The 16789-nt window shown below is 40.7% G+C and overlaps 1 protein-coding gene across 1 annotated transcript in view; it reads right to left on the bottom strand.

The window, feature by feature from the left end:
- Positions 1-11626, bottom strand: part of TRPC7 (transient receptor potential cation channel subfamily C member 7) — a 63823-nt gene extending 52197 nt beyond the window's left edge. Inside the window, exon 1 of the mRNA XM_041397746.1 lies at positions 10856-11626. Within this exon, the coding sequence (XP_041253680.1) occupies positions 10856-11608 (753 nt within the window). The 5' untranslated portion in view covers positions 11609-11626. The remainder of the gene's footprint in view (positions 1-10855) is intronic.
- Between the last annotated feature and the right edge of the window lie 5163 nt (positions 11627-16789).

Raw genomic sequence — 16789 nt, 5'->3', positions numbered from 1 at the left:
TGATGCAGTGCATTGCTCCAAATCCCTCTCCATGACATTCAAACATTTGCTCTCTCCTCGTGTGGGAATATGACACTGAGAATCACTGGTTACCTGGGAGAAACGGCCAACCCCCACCTCACCACAACCTCCTTTCAGGTCATTCTGCAGCTCTGATGTCAGAGATTTATCAAAGCACAAAGTTACCTCTGGGCCAAGCTTCTCATTTCTCATGCCATCCACACTTTTTCTCTCTGACATTTTCCCATGTATATTACATTCCTGATCTCTTTGTTGCTAGCTTCACTGGGGAAGATTTCTATTTCCTATACAATTTGAGATGAAATAGGTTCCTTGCACTAAAAGAATTAGCTGCTCTTCCTCAACTCTTCAGCTAACTGAGAATTAGCTGCTCTTCCTCAACTCAAAAGGCTCTTTTCAGCTCAGCTGCTTGAAATTTCTGTGTTTCGTGAAAATCAGATGAGGAAAAAACAGGAGAAAATAATGGATTTAAATTCAAAGTAATTGTTTGCTAATGACAGCTTCATCTATCCCTTAGGCTAAAAATTTGGAGGTAAATTTGGCACCTCCAACTTGCTTAAGAAACACACTTATAAGTTCAAAGGTGCTATGAGTCCCTCCTCTCACAGGAATTTTGGCTACAAGCTTGGCTACAAGCATACATGCATATCAGGAAAAATACTCCTCCTAAATCCATCCTGCAAGTGAATGTTGGCTTAACTGCGAGCCACTGCAAGTGATATTAATAATTAAAATAACCTTATGTTTTCCAGGTCTCAAACAGCCAACTACCACAGTTCTCAATGCCCAGCAAGGAGAGCTTCTAATAAAACTGGTCACAAGCATCAGTGAGGTGAAATTGTGGTTCCCACGGCAGATAAGGAGCAACCAAGCACTTTGGAAAAATGTGATTCCAGCTGCTGAGTCCTGGCACAGAGCACTCTTGACTATATGGAAATTCTCCTTTCTCTAAGAAGAGCAGACCTAGAAGTCATGCTGCAGAACTTCTTGAGCAGAAATATGAATATAAAAAGTGCACAATTATATCTCTTTGTCCTGAAATGAGTTCAGATCCTGGAGTTTGAACAGTGAGAATTAAATGAAGCCCAGTGGGCAATGAGCTGTTTCCATGCTGCACTGGTGAAAATTTTCCTGCAACGAGTTATATTCCAGAAAACTGTCATTTTTGATCATGTAAATGCCAAAAAAACATAGATATGACAGTACCTAGCACCATTTTAAAGTAATATGAAATTGTTTGTATACCATTACTGTTTATCCACAATTCTCTGAATAGTCTGCCTGGACTCAGTGAGGATAAGTTCATCATAATTACCTACAACAACAACAATTAATAACATAATGAGGGATAAACTAAATCACTTCCCATCTGCATCCTATTTGATGTCAGACTTGAAATCCTCAGAATGTGTCACTTCGTTTACATTCATTAATATGATATTGATTCCCTACAGTGCCTTGGATAAACGTACCTGACTCCATTCTCCCATCTGCTGATCTAACATCATTATTCTATTCGGAGCAATCATCCTCATTATGCTCATTTGTAGTTCCAGTAGATATCCCTTCCCAACATGAATAATGAGCAGCACTCTTTGGAAAGCAGTCATCTCGCTCATCATAAACCTCCTGGCTCCTAACCATTCCCAAAACCCAGTGCTGGTACCAGCTGAATGGTTGGCCATTTGGTGGTACTAATTAAATGCAAAGCTTACCAATGTTGGGTAGGAATGATATCACAGTAGTGATTGCAGCCTATTCTGTCTGTTTTCCTCACCAAGAATTGGATTTTGGCTTTCTGAAAAATATCTTTGTCTATGGTGCTCTAAGGTGGACCCCTCTTGGTACCAGTCATTGCTGAGGGGAGGAAGAAGAGGGATTGTGTTGCTGTGCCATTTTGTATCAGTAAGTGTGCTGAGAAAATTCTCTTAGATGAGTGGTGAGTGTGTAAGGGCAAGCTCAAAGTCAGAGGAGCTCTGAGATCCCTGCAGAGGACGCAGTGACTGGGATGGAAAGGCCCACTGAGTCTTTCCTTTCCAACAGCCAGCTCAGGGCAGCAGGAACCCTCCTTGCTGCACTGCCATGCACCAGTTTGAGCACCGATCATTTTGTCTTCCACGCTCAGTGGGCAAGAAAGGAAAACACTCTGTCACTGTTAACTAAACACAGGCAAGTGGCCAAATCACTGTCCCTGCTGATCAGAGTGCCGAGCAGCTGGCAGCAGAGCTGGCAGGGAATGCGGGATGCTCCAGCCCAGCACCACGGCACAGGGACAGGGCAGCCAGGGAACAGCAGGAGGGGGCACAGAGGGGTTTGTCTCACCTTTACTGCTTAGAGACTGGAGAGACAAAGGTTCATCCTCTCAGAGATCCAGATCATTGGGAGAGATTGTGCTAGGGATCCGTCCCACCTGCTGATACACCAACCCATCACACCTTGCTGTGATGGATCTGAGATGTGAGATGTTATTCCTCATTTTTATGGAGAGAGGAATCTGTGAGCAGTGGTCAGCCTCGGATCAGACCTGCTGGTCACCCCACTACTTCACTGCACGTCATTCTTTCAAAGAGTGAGGAAGAAATCATGGCTTCAACAAATCTGAAGATGATGGTCAAATGGGTCATGATTTTGCCAGCTACTGAGTTTTTCTCCCATGTTAAGGCTGTTATAAAGATCAAAATGTGACAATAATAAGATTGTGGTTAGCTGAACTTTTTACATTTAAATTTTGACAGTATTTCTAAACTATTTGTATAGGGATTTTCCAGCTCCTCAGAAATGGGCTGTTGATGGAGGATGGGCTGCTTATTTGTAAGGAAACACTGAAATTCCAGGAGGAAAATTACCTTAAAGCAATTTCAGCTGGTTCCAGATTTTACACTTATTTCTCTACCTGGCTAAAGCATCACAGTGATTGGCTTAAAAGCTTTATATGTAAAAACGTTTCTGAATTGCTTGGCAGTGGTGAGGCAACTGCTGTGCAGCTTCCTTGTGACACTTTTCTATTGCTCTCTGCTTCCCAGATGTTTTCTCCCATTAATGATTATAAGATGATTCCGTGTTATTTTATGTTTTTATTATCATGTCTGTTGCTCACCTAAACTAAAATCCTGCTCCAGGGACGTGTTCAATCAAGCCAGAAGCAGTAAGATGTAAGTGCTGCAGTTGCAATGTTGCTCATCCTTAACTGAGTAGGACTAAAAATGACTTCCCAGGGAGCTGTAAAGGGTAATAAACATTGCACTGATGGTGTGCACACTGGCATTGCCAAAAATCTCACTTGCAGTAGCATCACAGGAAACAAATGTGTCCCAGCCATACTCTCTGGGAGAGCCAGGTATTTCCAGGGTTACATCTGTCTGGCCAGCCTCAAATGTTGAAAGTTTCCTTCAAGTTTTGGAGATTTTTTAGGGGAGTAAAACCCTTGAGGCATTAGTTCAAATACTCCATTTTCTTACACTGGTGCATTGTCTATGCTTTGATGTGTAGAAAGAACCTTTTTTCCCTTTTCACTTTTTCAAAAGAGAGAATGGGCTGGTTCCCCAGGAAAGTAAAGAAAACTTTTTCCTGCATATAAAGTATTTTGATAACTTTAAAGAGGTTTTCTTTTAGCTGGGAGATTTTAACAACAATGTCACCCCTAAGGTAGATGCAATATCCTTGTGGGCAGTAGACATTATCCAATTTTATGTGATTGCTCAGTGGCTTGTGCTGCCAACAGAGTTACAACTTTCATGAAAAATGGTCTTAATTTTCCCAGGTACAGGTGTGGGGTGCAGATGACTGAGTTAAACCCTTCACTGTGAACCACAGCACCTGCTACTCTGCTTGACTGGGAGCAGACACAGACAGATGCTAACACACCTTCACACATAGAAACACCAATCTGGATTTCTCAAGGCAGCTCCAGACATCACAGCTTTGGCAACAGTTCTACACCCCTCTGAAAAGCTTTGAAGATTTTCTTCTCATGTAACATTTTAAAACCATTTTTCTTGGGCAATATGCCAGGCAGAAAATTATTTAATCACAGAACCTAAAAAGAGCACTTACCATAACAACTCTCAAAATATAAAGGATATTTCTTAGTTTATAAATATGTAGAGAGCAACACAAGAGTCACAGATTTGGTGGGTTTTAAGGGCAGAAAGACTATATATATTCTTTTTGCACAGTCTCTGCTACATATCCTTAGAAAAAATGTAACCAGGATTAATTAATTTAGCTATCAAGACAAAGCTGGTGTAGCAGCTATTATTAGTGAATTTGTCTCTGAAAAAGAACAGCATAGAGAATGAGTTCCTTCTGCCCAGAGTGAATCCCACTCAGTGAGCCAAACACTGATTTCACTAGAAGGCTTAAATATATTCTCCTTCTCCCAGGCTATTTCCATTATCACTTTTAATTTCCTCTCTTATTTTAATACCTAATTTGTTCCAACAAGAAGTTAAACTTGTATCAATAGGAAATTTGTTTTCCTGCTTCTCTGGGACTTGATTCTTTCCTGTACTATGAGTTGTGTAATTAATTGGTTGTACCTGTTTATGCATTTGCTTTGCACAAGGAAAATTAAAATAAAAAAATCATAGGTTCTAAATGTGTGTGTTTTCCTGGCAGTGGAAAAAATTGGCTTATAGGTGAGAGGGAGAAAAAAGGATCAGTTATTTTTAAAGTCAAAAATAACCAAACCACATAAGACTGACCAGGAAAAATTAATATTAAAAAAAATCACTTGTGAGTAGTGATGTTCCTATACTCATTTGTACTGGTGATGCTTAATTTTCAAAACAGGCACAGGTAAGATTGAGAGCCGTGCAAGAGAAATAAAAACAACAGTAAAAGGCAATGAGTACATTCTGCCAACAAGACCAAATTTCTGATGTTCCCTGCTGCCTTCCCTTCTTAAAACCCAGCAAAGAGAAACATGAGGAAAAGAAAAAGAAAGCTGCTTAAGTAAAAAATTCATCTCTTTAAAGTATGCAACTCCTGTCTGGAAGAAAAATAAAGAACAGAATGTATGAAAAATTAAATGAAAACTTAAACAAATGCCACATAAACACACTAAAGCCTTTAACTTGCTGAAATAATAAATATGAGTCATAAAAAAGTATTCCCAAACATAACAGAAGCAAGATGTCTGCCAGAGAATATGCTGAGGGCAGAGATTAGGAAAAGATGAAAAGATCACTCAAGGAAGAAGGGGTCAGAGCGGAAACATTAAGCGATGGATTTACAGGAATGTTCATGAGGCTAATTAGAGAGGTTCCCACGCCAGTTTCTGGTTCCAATGGGAGATGAGTTGCAGGCACCCGCTCCCACCAGTCAGTCCTGAGAGCAAACAAACCCCAGAGTCTGTTCAGCCTGGCTAGGAAGCAGAGTTTCTAAGTGCAGCCTTGCTGTTTTACAGTCTGAGGATTTTCAAGTATTTCTCTCTTTCCCAGTTCACTGCTATCCTCCATTCTCTCAAAGTATTTCCCCCTCCTACTATTTTACTCTTCAGTGTTTTATTCCATTTTCCATCTTTTTATCACTCATTTCAAAAGACCAAGAGTCTAATAATGATTTTTTTAACTCCCTGCAGCATGGAGCCAGAAATACTGAGAAAATGGACTAAGTAATTTCTTTTAAGAAATATAGGTTAAACATATCCTGTGAAGTTAACAATTTATAGTTAGGTAGAATAAAAGCTGGAGCTGACTTCCTGAGGCAAGAGGAGTGTCAGATCATCCTAACAAGCCATAGAGTCTCAAGGGCTGCTTTGTCACTCTTTCATCGTCATGAGAACAGAGGGATTTGAGGCTCAGCTGCTTTGCATCACTGCAGCCCCAATGGAACCAGAGGCAGTTCAGGCTCATCCCTGCAGGCATCCACATACTTGACTTGCTGCCCCACCAGCCTCCCATCCCACAGTCCCTCAGCCAGCTGAACTTGGACCTGGTGCTCACCTGCACATGAGAGCAGGCTCACTGCCAGGACCTGCTTTTGGATCCCAAAAGCTTTTAGAGAAAGTGTTTTAGAGGAAAAGAGACAGTAAGAAACATGTAAGTGGGAAAAAACCCCAACATGTTATGCTGTAGTAATTGCACGGACAATGTTGGTGGGAGCAGTAAACAAAGACTACACACCATATGTCTTCCAGGTGGTGATTTTGATCTTGCTTTTAGTCAGGAGGAGCTGAGATCTGATTTACTGCTTATGGTTGGTGAGATCTTTTCTAAGCCTCCTTTGCTAGGCTCTAATTTGATTTGTCTGGATTGCTAAATGGAATGATTTGCCTGATTTACTTCATCACAAGGATGCTTCCTGACATACATAAGCATGTGGTCTAATTTGAGAGCATGCAAGGCTGTAAAACAGTCCTGGCTGTGGAGGGGGATCTCACCAGAAACAGCAGTACACAGTCACTGCTTTAGCAAAAGTAAACAGAACTATAATTCTGGGTTTCACTCAGTTCCACATTGTGGACAGTAATATTAAGCTGATGCTGCTATTAAAGACAGTTGCAAAGGCATTTCCTGCAGGCTGTTTGCCAGAAATTCAGTCTCCTAAGGCTTTTGATAGACATTTAAAAACGATTCTGTTGACACTGCTTTTAATATTCCAGTCTTGGAAATGAGTCACCTGGCTGTGAACAGCTGGTAACTGCGCAGACATCTGCATATGCTTTCACACCGAGCTGCCACGAGGGAGATGGATTTCTTTGGACCAAAGAGGAGAGCAGTTCTCATCAGCCTGGCTCAGGGTGATGACTGCTTCAGATGGACAAATCCTGGCCGTGTTATTCACACTGCAAGTGACATCAGACTTATTTATATGAGCAAAACAAACTGTGGTAGATGGCAGAGGGATTATTTGCTTTATGGCTGAGGTCTAAGATCTGAAAACTTTCAAAGAAATTGGAATGTACAGAGATGGGTTTTTTGAGCAAAAAAGGGAGAATGAGAGGGGAGAATTCTTCCTGTGTGGACTAGAGGGATCTTAGCTCTGCTAGGTTGACAATAAATGCTTTCTCCCTTGAAACAGCTTCACATATAAATCATTAGCCTAATGTCTGTTTTCCTCCCTTTGTGGAAAACTACAAAGCACTTTGACTTTGCCTTATATTGTTTTAATGGTACTTTTGATTTTTTAATTGATGTGTCCCTCAGTTTCCTACCCAGATTTTCCTACACTCTGCAGAGGCATGGTCACTTGGAGCCCTTCAATCCACAGGGGATCCTCTCTTTCTCTGTGTTCCCGAGGACAATACAGGAGAGGGGACCCATCCACTGGACTAAATGAGGCCCCCAATCTGCTCTGCCTTCGCTCCAGTGGATGTTGGTTTGGTTTCTCAAAACACAAAATTAAAACTAGAAGGAGAGAGAAAGTCATGAACTACTTCTTAATTTTGGGCTTTCAAGTGGGATACACAAAAATGACAAAGCACTTAATTAAGGTTATTTTTTTCAATGTGGGCTGCCTCCAATACAGGGGAATATCATTGCTTAAAGACATGCAAACATGCAAAGGGACTCTGATGTTTCTTCTCTCTCTTCTGAAATCCATCTCTTAGGGGTTTCCCACCCATCCCATTTGTACATGTATTTTCATAGAAACAATTGATTCCATATTTTTCATTTTACTTTGGAGAAGGGGCCTTATTTATTTCTAGACTAATGGACTACATATTTCATAGCAATTTTTTTTTCTACAATTTTTAAGAAAAATTGGGTTTTGGCAACATTTTGCAAAGCTGTTTCTTCAGCTTTGTAGCATATTACTGAATCTTAGCAATTTAGGGTGATAAAAATCTACTCAGCTTCTACCACAGTAAAAAAACCTAAAGAATGGATAAATTGGCCTACCACAAGTAACATGAGTTTTCTTCTTTAAAGAAAGAAGTGGTCCACGTGGCTGTTTTGTTTCACATTTCTCTGCAGAAAGAGGCAACTTGCTTAAAAAAATAATGTTCTCTAAAAAAATAGCACATGCATTGGCTTCTCATTTTGGTGTGCTGAAAGGTGCTATTGCATAAGAGATTTGGGGCAGCAAGCAGCAGGCAAGAGGCACTGCATTTATATTTTAATTAGCTCATGCTAGCAGTTTCTTCAGAGGTTACTAAATTACTGTTTGTCCACCTACATTATTAAAATTTTGTGTCTTTCCATTTCAAGGACTCTTTGTACCTCCTGAAAACTGCATTTCTGCAATTGCACATAATTTTAAAATTATGTTCTTAAATAATTCCAAGTGATAATTTTATAAATCTGTTGAGTACCAATTTTAATTATAAACTTTAGGAATCAAACATATTGAGATTCTGGGAAAATTCTATTTTAGTCATAAAAAAAGCTTTATAGAACTTGTCTAATTTCATCAACTTTCTTCATTTGTGGGCTTCTTAAATACGTTTTCAGCAATTGTGTTCTTTCCTCAAAATAAATTCTTAAATTGTCATGTTCTGTGAAAAACCCCCCACTGTTTTATTAATGCCCTATTTCACATCACACTGATTATGTTAATAAGAATAAATATTTTTACATAAATACATAGCTCTGAGGGGTTTTTTCTACAGTGAGGATACATTAGAATCTTGAGAAATTTCTTATTTCTGGAAAAAGTAATATACCAAAAGAATGTGTAATCTTTGAAGAAAATTAATGGCAGGTGCTTCACTAACATGTATGGCTGTGTGCTGCACAGACCTTTCCAATAAGACAATGAACTTGGAAAACCTGGAAATGCAGTCATTTGGCAAATGGTTTCTAATGTTTTGGGGGTTTTCGTGGTATTGATTTATTCCCATCCGTTTGCCAGTGCAGAGATACAACCACCATGAAGCTCTTCAATATTGGATGGTTGGTTTGCTCCTGAAGGATGTGTGCCCCTGCCAGTGCCAGTACAGACCCACTGGCAACTCCAGGAACAAAAGGAAGGATTCTGGTAGAAATATATTTACTGTTCTGCAGCCAGACACTTATCAGGACTGACAGGCATGCAGTGCTTGAGGCTGCTCATGCTCCTCTCAATATACAGTTGTCTGTGAAAAGAAGCTGGAGCATTAATGAGATATTATTGTTGTTAAGTGTGGGCATGAGCCTCCAGTGCTTTCACACTGGAGCAACCCTCGGTCAAGCAGTTGGATTCACTGAGCCCAAGGAGGCTGCTTCAGTCAGACTGAATCCAAATAAAACTTCCCCTTCAAATTATTGTGTCCTTGCATTCTGATGCACTTGGGGAAAAAGAGTTTGCAAAATTTTATCCTGATTTTATTGCCAAATAAAATCTTTGGGCTTTGGGAATTTTTTCCTGTTAGAGTTACTAAAGGGTTGTGAAGCCTGAGAATATGTTTTCTTCTTACTTTTAAATTGGAGAGCACAGATTCATAGAACCATTTAGGTCAGAAAAGCCCTCTAAGACACAGCTTTAACCTGACTGCCAAGGTCAGCACTAAACCACATCCCCAAATGACACATCTACACATCTCTTAAATCCTTTCAGGGATGGTGACACAGCCACTTCTCTGGGAAGCCTCTTCCAGGGCTTAACCCCCTTCTCTGTGAAGAGATTCTTCCTAACACCCAGACCAAACCTTCCCTGGCACCACTTGAGGCTGTTTCTTTTGTTGCTTGTTATCTGGGAGAAAAGACCAATCCCCAGGTGGCTACAGCCCCCCTCAGGGAGCTGTAGAGACTGAGAAGGTGCCCCCTGAGCCTCCTTTTCTCCAGGCTGAGCCCCCCCATCTCCCTCAGCTGCTCCTCATCAGACTTCTGTTCCAGACCCTTCCCCAGCTCTGTTGCCCTTCTCTGGACCTGCTCTAGAACCCCAAAATCTTTCATGGAGTGAGGGGCTCAAAACTGAACCTGGGATTGAAGGCGGCCCCTCCAGTGCCTGGTGCAGGGGTTTGATCTCCTCACTAATCCTTTGTGGTATAGAGCTACAAATCCTGAAACAGATGCTTTAACACATGAATAGTTTTCTTAATTAGAAATGATGGATTCCTGGTGAGCATCCTGCCCCAGTGTACTCACAACATGGACTTTATTACCCAGAGTCACTGATCCTGATTGTAGCTGCACAGTAGCCGTAAGTCAGAAAAAAGTCTAATGTTGACGGCTAAGCCACTGAAAATGAGGGGTTTAATGGCTAATTTAGATTAGAAAGGGAGACAATGCTCTTTACATCATGTAAATGACATACAGAAATACTTCAAATGGCATTGGACATTTACAAACTCATTATGATAATGGAAATCTCAACTTGTAATAGAGTTCCACAAGCTCTACTCTTATGTTTGGCATGATGATAAACTTCATAGCTATTTACTGATTGTTTCTCTTTTCCTTTTTCATGCAATTCATTATGTATAGATGCAGCACAAAACCATTAAGATGCAATGCAGTTTCAATTATTTTACAGAGAACCAAAACTTCTTGATTTATACCTTTTATCATTGTAGCAGAACTAGATGTACTGGTTTCTTAAAACAGTCTCTAGAACTCTGCCTCTAAAATAGATTGCTCAATTAAAAGACTTACCTTTCTTACAAAAAACGAGTCTCCATTTTTTGAATAATCTAATTTTTATTCCTGCTGCAAACTAGAGATTCTAAGCAATCACAGTGTGCAACACAGAAACTTAAGCTTCTGCTGTAATATGCAATGTTCAGTTCCAAGCATTTATTAACTGAAGAATGACAGTGATCTGAATCTATGCATAGCTAACACATCTGGCAGTCTCTGCCAGTCTTTCTCCCCCACCTCTCAAACAGCAGCCCAAAATGTGATCAAACATGTAAACTACTCAATAGCCTGAACACTCTCAGCCCAAGGAAAAAGGCACAGTGGTGAGTTACCTTAAATTCAGTTTCAATGTTGGCTAGCCTGGCCAGTTCATTGCTAAGCTCTAGGGCAGTAAGGACAGGGTCTTCACTGGACAGAGACAAATAAGCAGCACTGGCTAATCCTTTGTAGGCATTCATTCTTGAGCGAGAGTGACTAAAGGAGTCTTTCCTCTGCTTTTCCATACATTCATTGCACTTGCAAAAATAGTCATGTGGCCTTTCAATCCTTGCACCTTTTAGGAGTAAGATGTGAACAATTTCATACTCCTGGCAGTGGGCAGCAAGTATGATGGGGGTAATGTCGTGGGAGAACCGAGTTCCATCTTCATCGTACGCATAAAAATCATCATCCCTCAGCTCCTGCTCGAGGGGGCTGAGCGTGAGGCGCTGTCCTTGCGCAAAGGCCGGGTGGTTCAGTATTGCTTCCACAATGCGCACGTACCCTTTGCTGATGGCTAACAGAAGGGCATCCCCGACTCGGGCGAGGTTCTCCTTCTTGAGGAGCAGCTCTGTCACTTCCAGGTGCTCGTTCCCTACGGCCAGCTGGAGGGCATTCTGTCCCATGTAATCGACACAATTGAAGTTCAAGGTTTTGGATTCCTCCAGCATTTTTCGCACGACGGGAATGTTGCCATACTCTGCGGAATCGAGAAAATGCTCCTCCTCTGGCGTGAGGCTGGTGCCTTTCTCGTTGAACATGTAGGCAGGGCCCCGGATGGCCTGGCGCCGGCCCTTCTCCCGAAGGGTGGCGTGCCGCCGATGCATGTCTTTAGAATTGCTGTGTCTCAACCTGCAGAAAACCAGAAGGGAAGGTTGGATATATCCTAGCAGAGTCATCTTTTCACAGAACCTGACGTAAGGTTGGAAATGCGTCATTATGACCACATCTGGCTAGCTTTTTATGGCCTGAGCCAGTTACTTAAAATCATTTAGGACACATGGAATAAAGATTAGCTTCTGAACAAAAGACAAGGTCTCCTGTGATTTGTTCACCCTTCCTTACTGCAACAAGGATGCTCAGCACATTCTTGACTTCATAAATAGGAAAAGAAATGGACATACACATAATTTTTCATTTGTATTGTTTAGAACTTCATTACATCGTATTTAGGATTAATATACACATGAAAATATTTCTCTGAACTACTTTTCTTGAATTTTTTCCTTGAGGGCATGAGCCCTAAAGAAAGTTAGCAGGACTATCCCTGGTCGATAGACCTTGGATCAGGCCAATAAACCATGTTCCATGAAGTTTATATGTTTCTAATTTTAAACATATGGTAACAGGACAATTATATTGCATATTCTGCTAAGATTCAGCTGGTACAAGAAAACCACCTGCTTTCATTCCCTGCTTTTTTTCAAGGTACATAATACCATTTTTCTGTTTCCTCATCAAGAGCAGGTTAATAATGAGCTGTCTAATTTCTTACTGAAATACAGTTGACCACTACTTCAAATACAAGTACCCAAATCCAGGGAGAAGTCTAGAAAAACACAGGAATAACTCCTGATATAGTGTCACTTCAGTCCCAAGTAAGCATCTCTTAGAGAGCTACTGCAGAAATACAAGACACAGATCTCTCACCACAGAGGGCAGGAGAAAAAGGGTCATAAATTTCCTCTGATTATGTGGCTGAAATGCCCTTCACTTGGAGCTGGTGAGATGAAGACAAACTATTCCACCTTCTCTGGAAGTCCCAAAGAGGGTACATGGGTGAGAAAACACACTTTTGTATGAAATAAATGGAAATCCTAAATGTATCTGTGCCTTTAAAACATTCACATTTTGCATACAGAGCTGCCTCAAAGTGGCTCTTTTAAAAAATGTTGTTGCAGCAGCATTTCAACACACTCACAGCGCCTTTTAGAGTCTAAGCATGTGGAGTTAATTGCCATCCAAAGCCCACAGAATGTGTAGCCTAAGTAAAAAGGTAAAAATAACACCTCTTTCACAGACAGCATTTGCACTCAGCCCAACAGCAAGTCCTAAATCACTTGGGTAAAATCTTCAGGAGCCTCGGAGCTGCAGTGGACAGATGTAACAAATAAGCAGGTGTTAATGCTCGGTGGGTGGCAAAGGTTCATCCTTCCACACTCCATCTGTTCTCCAAGTCAGTTCTGACCTTCAGTCAATGAAAAGTTCATGGGCTGCTCTGAAAAAATACTACAGAAGTTGGAAAGTTCTGCAGGGAGTGATGAGAGGGACCTGTGCTAGCAGCCAAAGTGGAGAAGGTCCATTGCCTTCAAGAACAGGTAAAAAAGGAGTAAAACCAGCAAGAACCTGACAGAACACAGGATTATCAGAAAGTCAAAATACCTAAAGATCCAGGACACTGAAATTCTCAAGGTTGCTGTTCTTACGGAGCTAACACATATTTATCATTTTAATTAATCACTTTTGTGCTGATATGGACTGAAGACTTTCAAAGAAATGTTACAGGATTTTTTAGGAGTTACATAAAAATTTTAACAAATCCTAAGAAATCAATTTTGCGACTACACAAGGTTGAAACAGAGGTTCATAATCAAGAACCTCTCCCCCTAAGCTTTGGTGCATCACTGTAACATCTTAATAAAAGCTCGTAGGAACTGAACATATCATCCCAGGCTTCAATGAGAGATAAAGTGTTGTATGAATCTTAAAGCTATTTCCTTCCAGTATGGTTTGAAGTTGAAGAAGCACACAGAGATGAGGGATACAAGAATAATGAAGGCAATGTAGTTAAGTGAATTAATTCCCTAGACTGCATGAAGTTTACTGTAAAAGAAAAGAAAACAACAACTAAAGAAATAAAGTAGGCAATTAACATATCTGAGTTGGGATATGGAGTTGTCTAAAGCCAAAAAATGCCTGGGTAAAATTTGGGGCCCTTTGAAGTCAACATTGTAAGCTTCATTGATCAATGGAGTCCAAATTTTGGAAACATATATGCGTATACACACATATTTTCCTCAACAATTAGCTTTCATCTCAGAAGCAGTTCCAGCAAGGCTAGGACGAGTAACGTGTGGTTAAAAAGAAGTGTTTAACCATATGCACAAATGCTTTTCTAAACTGGAACTCCTGTCCTTAGCTATTCAGGACAGCATTTACATTTTAAACATGTAGTGGAACCTTGCTGAGTTCAAGCAAGGACTGCACATGCAAAGAAACACTTCTGAGTTGTGACTTGGTTAAGTGGGGAGTTATAGAACCAGAAAGCACTTTAAAAATTTACAGCCTTGGGAGTTCCTGAGTGTTGAATTAAATCTTTTAAAATGTTAAGCAACTTGAAAGGATGAGCTAGTGATAATTTAAGCCATCATTGCTGGGATTAAGAGGAAACCAGTTTAGCCCAGGTGGGTGCTCCATAATCACCCACAACTGAAGCAGGACTGCACATGCCTGAAAATTTTAGGACAGTTAATTTTATTATCTGCTTCAAGCTGGAGGATTCCACTGGGCTTTTTTGATATTCAAAACCCATGTATGATAAGACATTTGCAATCTTACATTTGTTGTTATATTTAGGTGTCAGTACTGGAAGCAACACAGAAATGTCTATAATTTCCAGCAGTGAGAAATCTATTAGATATTTTTCCTGATGTAGAAGTACAGTTCTTGATACTTTACTTTTTTGTTAGAAAAACTTCTCTCTTCAGTTATGTTATTACCTGTAAAGGACAACCCAGACAGATGGGACAGATAGTCTTGTAATCACACCCAAAGTAAACATAAACCCACATAAAATATTACTGTTGGCCTAGTTAAGATTTTTGCCTGAAAAAGAGGTTAGAGTTTGGCCTAGAGCTAATTCACACCTGTTTGTTGTATATGTAAAAACATGCCAGAAAAAGAGGACCTTCATTTCATTTTTCAATTCAGAGAGAACACTGGTTTCGTAGACAGTTTCTAACAACAGAAATTGCATCAGAAAAAGAGGAAACAAGAAAGAACACCTGCTCTTCACAGAGATAATGACTATCCAATATTTATCTTGCCATAAATGTTCTGCAGGGATGTCCCTACAGCACGAAGCTGATCTCCACTCCCTGCAGCTAAGGGCAAGAGCAGCATCAGCCAGAGAGCTTCACCTCAGATGAATTATGACCCGCTCCATCCCCTTGCTCATCAGCAGAGAAGATCAATATCTCAGCTATCACACTTTATCATCTTTATGGAGAAGTAGAGATGAATAAAAAAATTACACTTTTAACTTTGAATAATTTCATTAGACATGCTCAGCTGTCAAACCCCCTTCTGAAAAGAAGTTATAATTACGCTTGACCTGAGCACTGAATCATGACAAGAGAAGTAGCACTGCAAAGAGCAAAGTATGCAGTAGCTGAAGCTCTTGGAAACTGAACCCTACTGCAATGTCACGACTGTACTCGACACCATGTTCTACTCTGCTTTTCAGCTATGTGCAGGCAGATTTAGAACTAATTATATTTACTGAGACTGTGTAATGTGCTCACTTAATAAAAGTAATTGTGACTTGATTGCATTTATCTTACCATTTTTCTTCAAAGGTGCTTTGGATTGAAATGAATCTGTATTTGCATTCTTTATTGAGACAGCTAGTGATCAAACTCATCAGGCACTGCAGTTAAATACTGTGTTTTTCTAGGAAAGGATGCCAATGCATGCAGTGCTCTTGGAGACAAAATGGCCCAGGAAAAGAGAATTAAGAATTTCAGAGCCTGAACACTGGTTGCAGCAAAGCACATCCAGCTTTCCATGGCTGAGGGAGCCACAAGATGTCTGGACTCCTGTGAGGAGTGGAAAAGAATAGCTCTTTCTGAAAGGTGATTTAGCTCGTAACAAATCTTCCTCTGGGAGCATTTCAGTTTCTAATTGAAGTGACTGAGAGCAGGTCCTTGCAGCTGGCTCTGACGGTGCTGAGGCACTCAGTGTCTGAGAGGAGAACATGGCATAACATGAGATTCACTCTTAATGTCGAGGCATTAGAAACACACTGAAGCTGAAACTCTGCTTTTTTTTGCAGCCACACTCTTTTAACTGATCTAAGTGCTGACATGGAGGATAGGATGGACACAACAAAGAAGCTGAGCTGCTTCACAGGGAGCTTATTCCAGCAAATGGCCTCTCCTTGACCTCCCTTTCCTCACTGCTCCAGACTCTGCCATTCACCTTCTGCTGCCTCTCTAGTCCCACACAAAAACCTATGGAAGGGCAGGGCTACCACCTGGAGCTGGGCCTTGGAGAAAATGTTCAAAGATCCAAGTGCCTTAAAAGGCTGAATTGGAGTTTTCACACCTGGCTTTGAACCAGAGTTTTAAAAGTGTGTAGGAGAGGCTGAATAGTACCTGCTTGAGATTTCAAAACATCCAAAGTCTGTGAAAGGTATTGAAATCAATAGGTATTAGGAACTGCAGCAATTCTGGAATTCTCAGGTGATGTCAACCTTTGCTTGTCTTTAAGCCTAGAAATTGAGCAGGACATTTACAAAGGCAGCTTTAGGGACGCTTGGTCTCTAACTACACTTTGGGTTTGCCTTCACTAAGTGGGGAGAGGTTTGCAGGAGTCTCCCTGTGACCTTTCAATGGCCCCCTTTGTCCAAAAACTACAGAAGAGACTTTGGATATGTAACCATTACTGTGCTCCATAAGCTCTGTAAGCACCCATCAGAGCAGGCTTTGATGAGACGTTAACTCTGCCTTTTTGAAAAGAAAATTTCAGTTTCTGAAAGCCATTTTAAAAGTACTGCCCTCAGTTCCTACAGAGCCTCAGAAACTGTCAAATTGACACTTTACTTATTATTTTTCTTTCTACTTACATCAATACTTCTGAAAAGAATCAGGGCACATAAAGGCTGCAGACTCCCTGAGGCCTCTTTGGAATTGACACAGCTCTTATATATCAAAGGACCATTTTTCTCTGTTAACCCTTGGTTCCACACAGAAAACCTGGCCAGCCAAGACATGCTATAAACATGAACA

Source organism: Onychostruthus taczanowskii, unplaced genomic scaffold, assembly GCF_017590055.1.
Source record: "Onychostruthus taczanowskii isolate IOZ18803 unplaced genomic scaffold, ASM1759005v1 scaffold14, whole genome shotgun sequence".
Lineage (NCBI taxonomy): Eukaryota > Metazoa > Chordata > Aves > Passeriformes > Passeridae > Onychostruthus > Onychostruthus taczanowskii.
The sequence above is the reverse complement of the archived record's forward strand: the minus strand, read 5'-3'. Positions and strand labels throughout refer to the sequence as shown.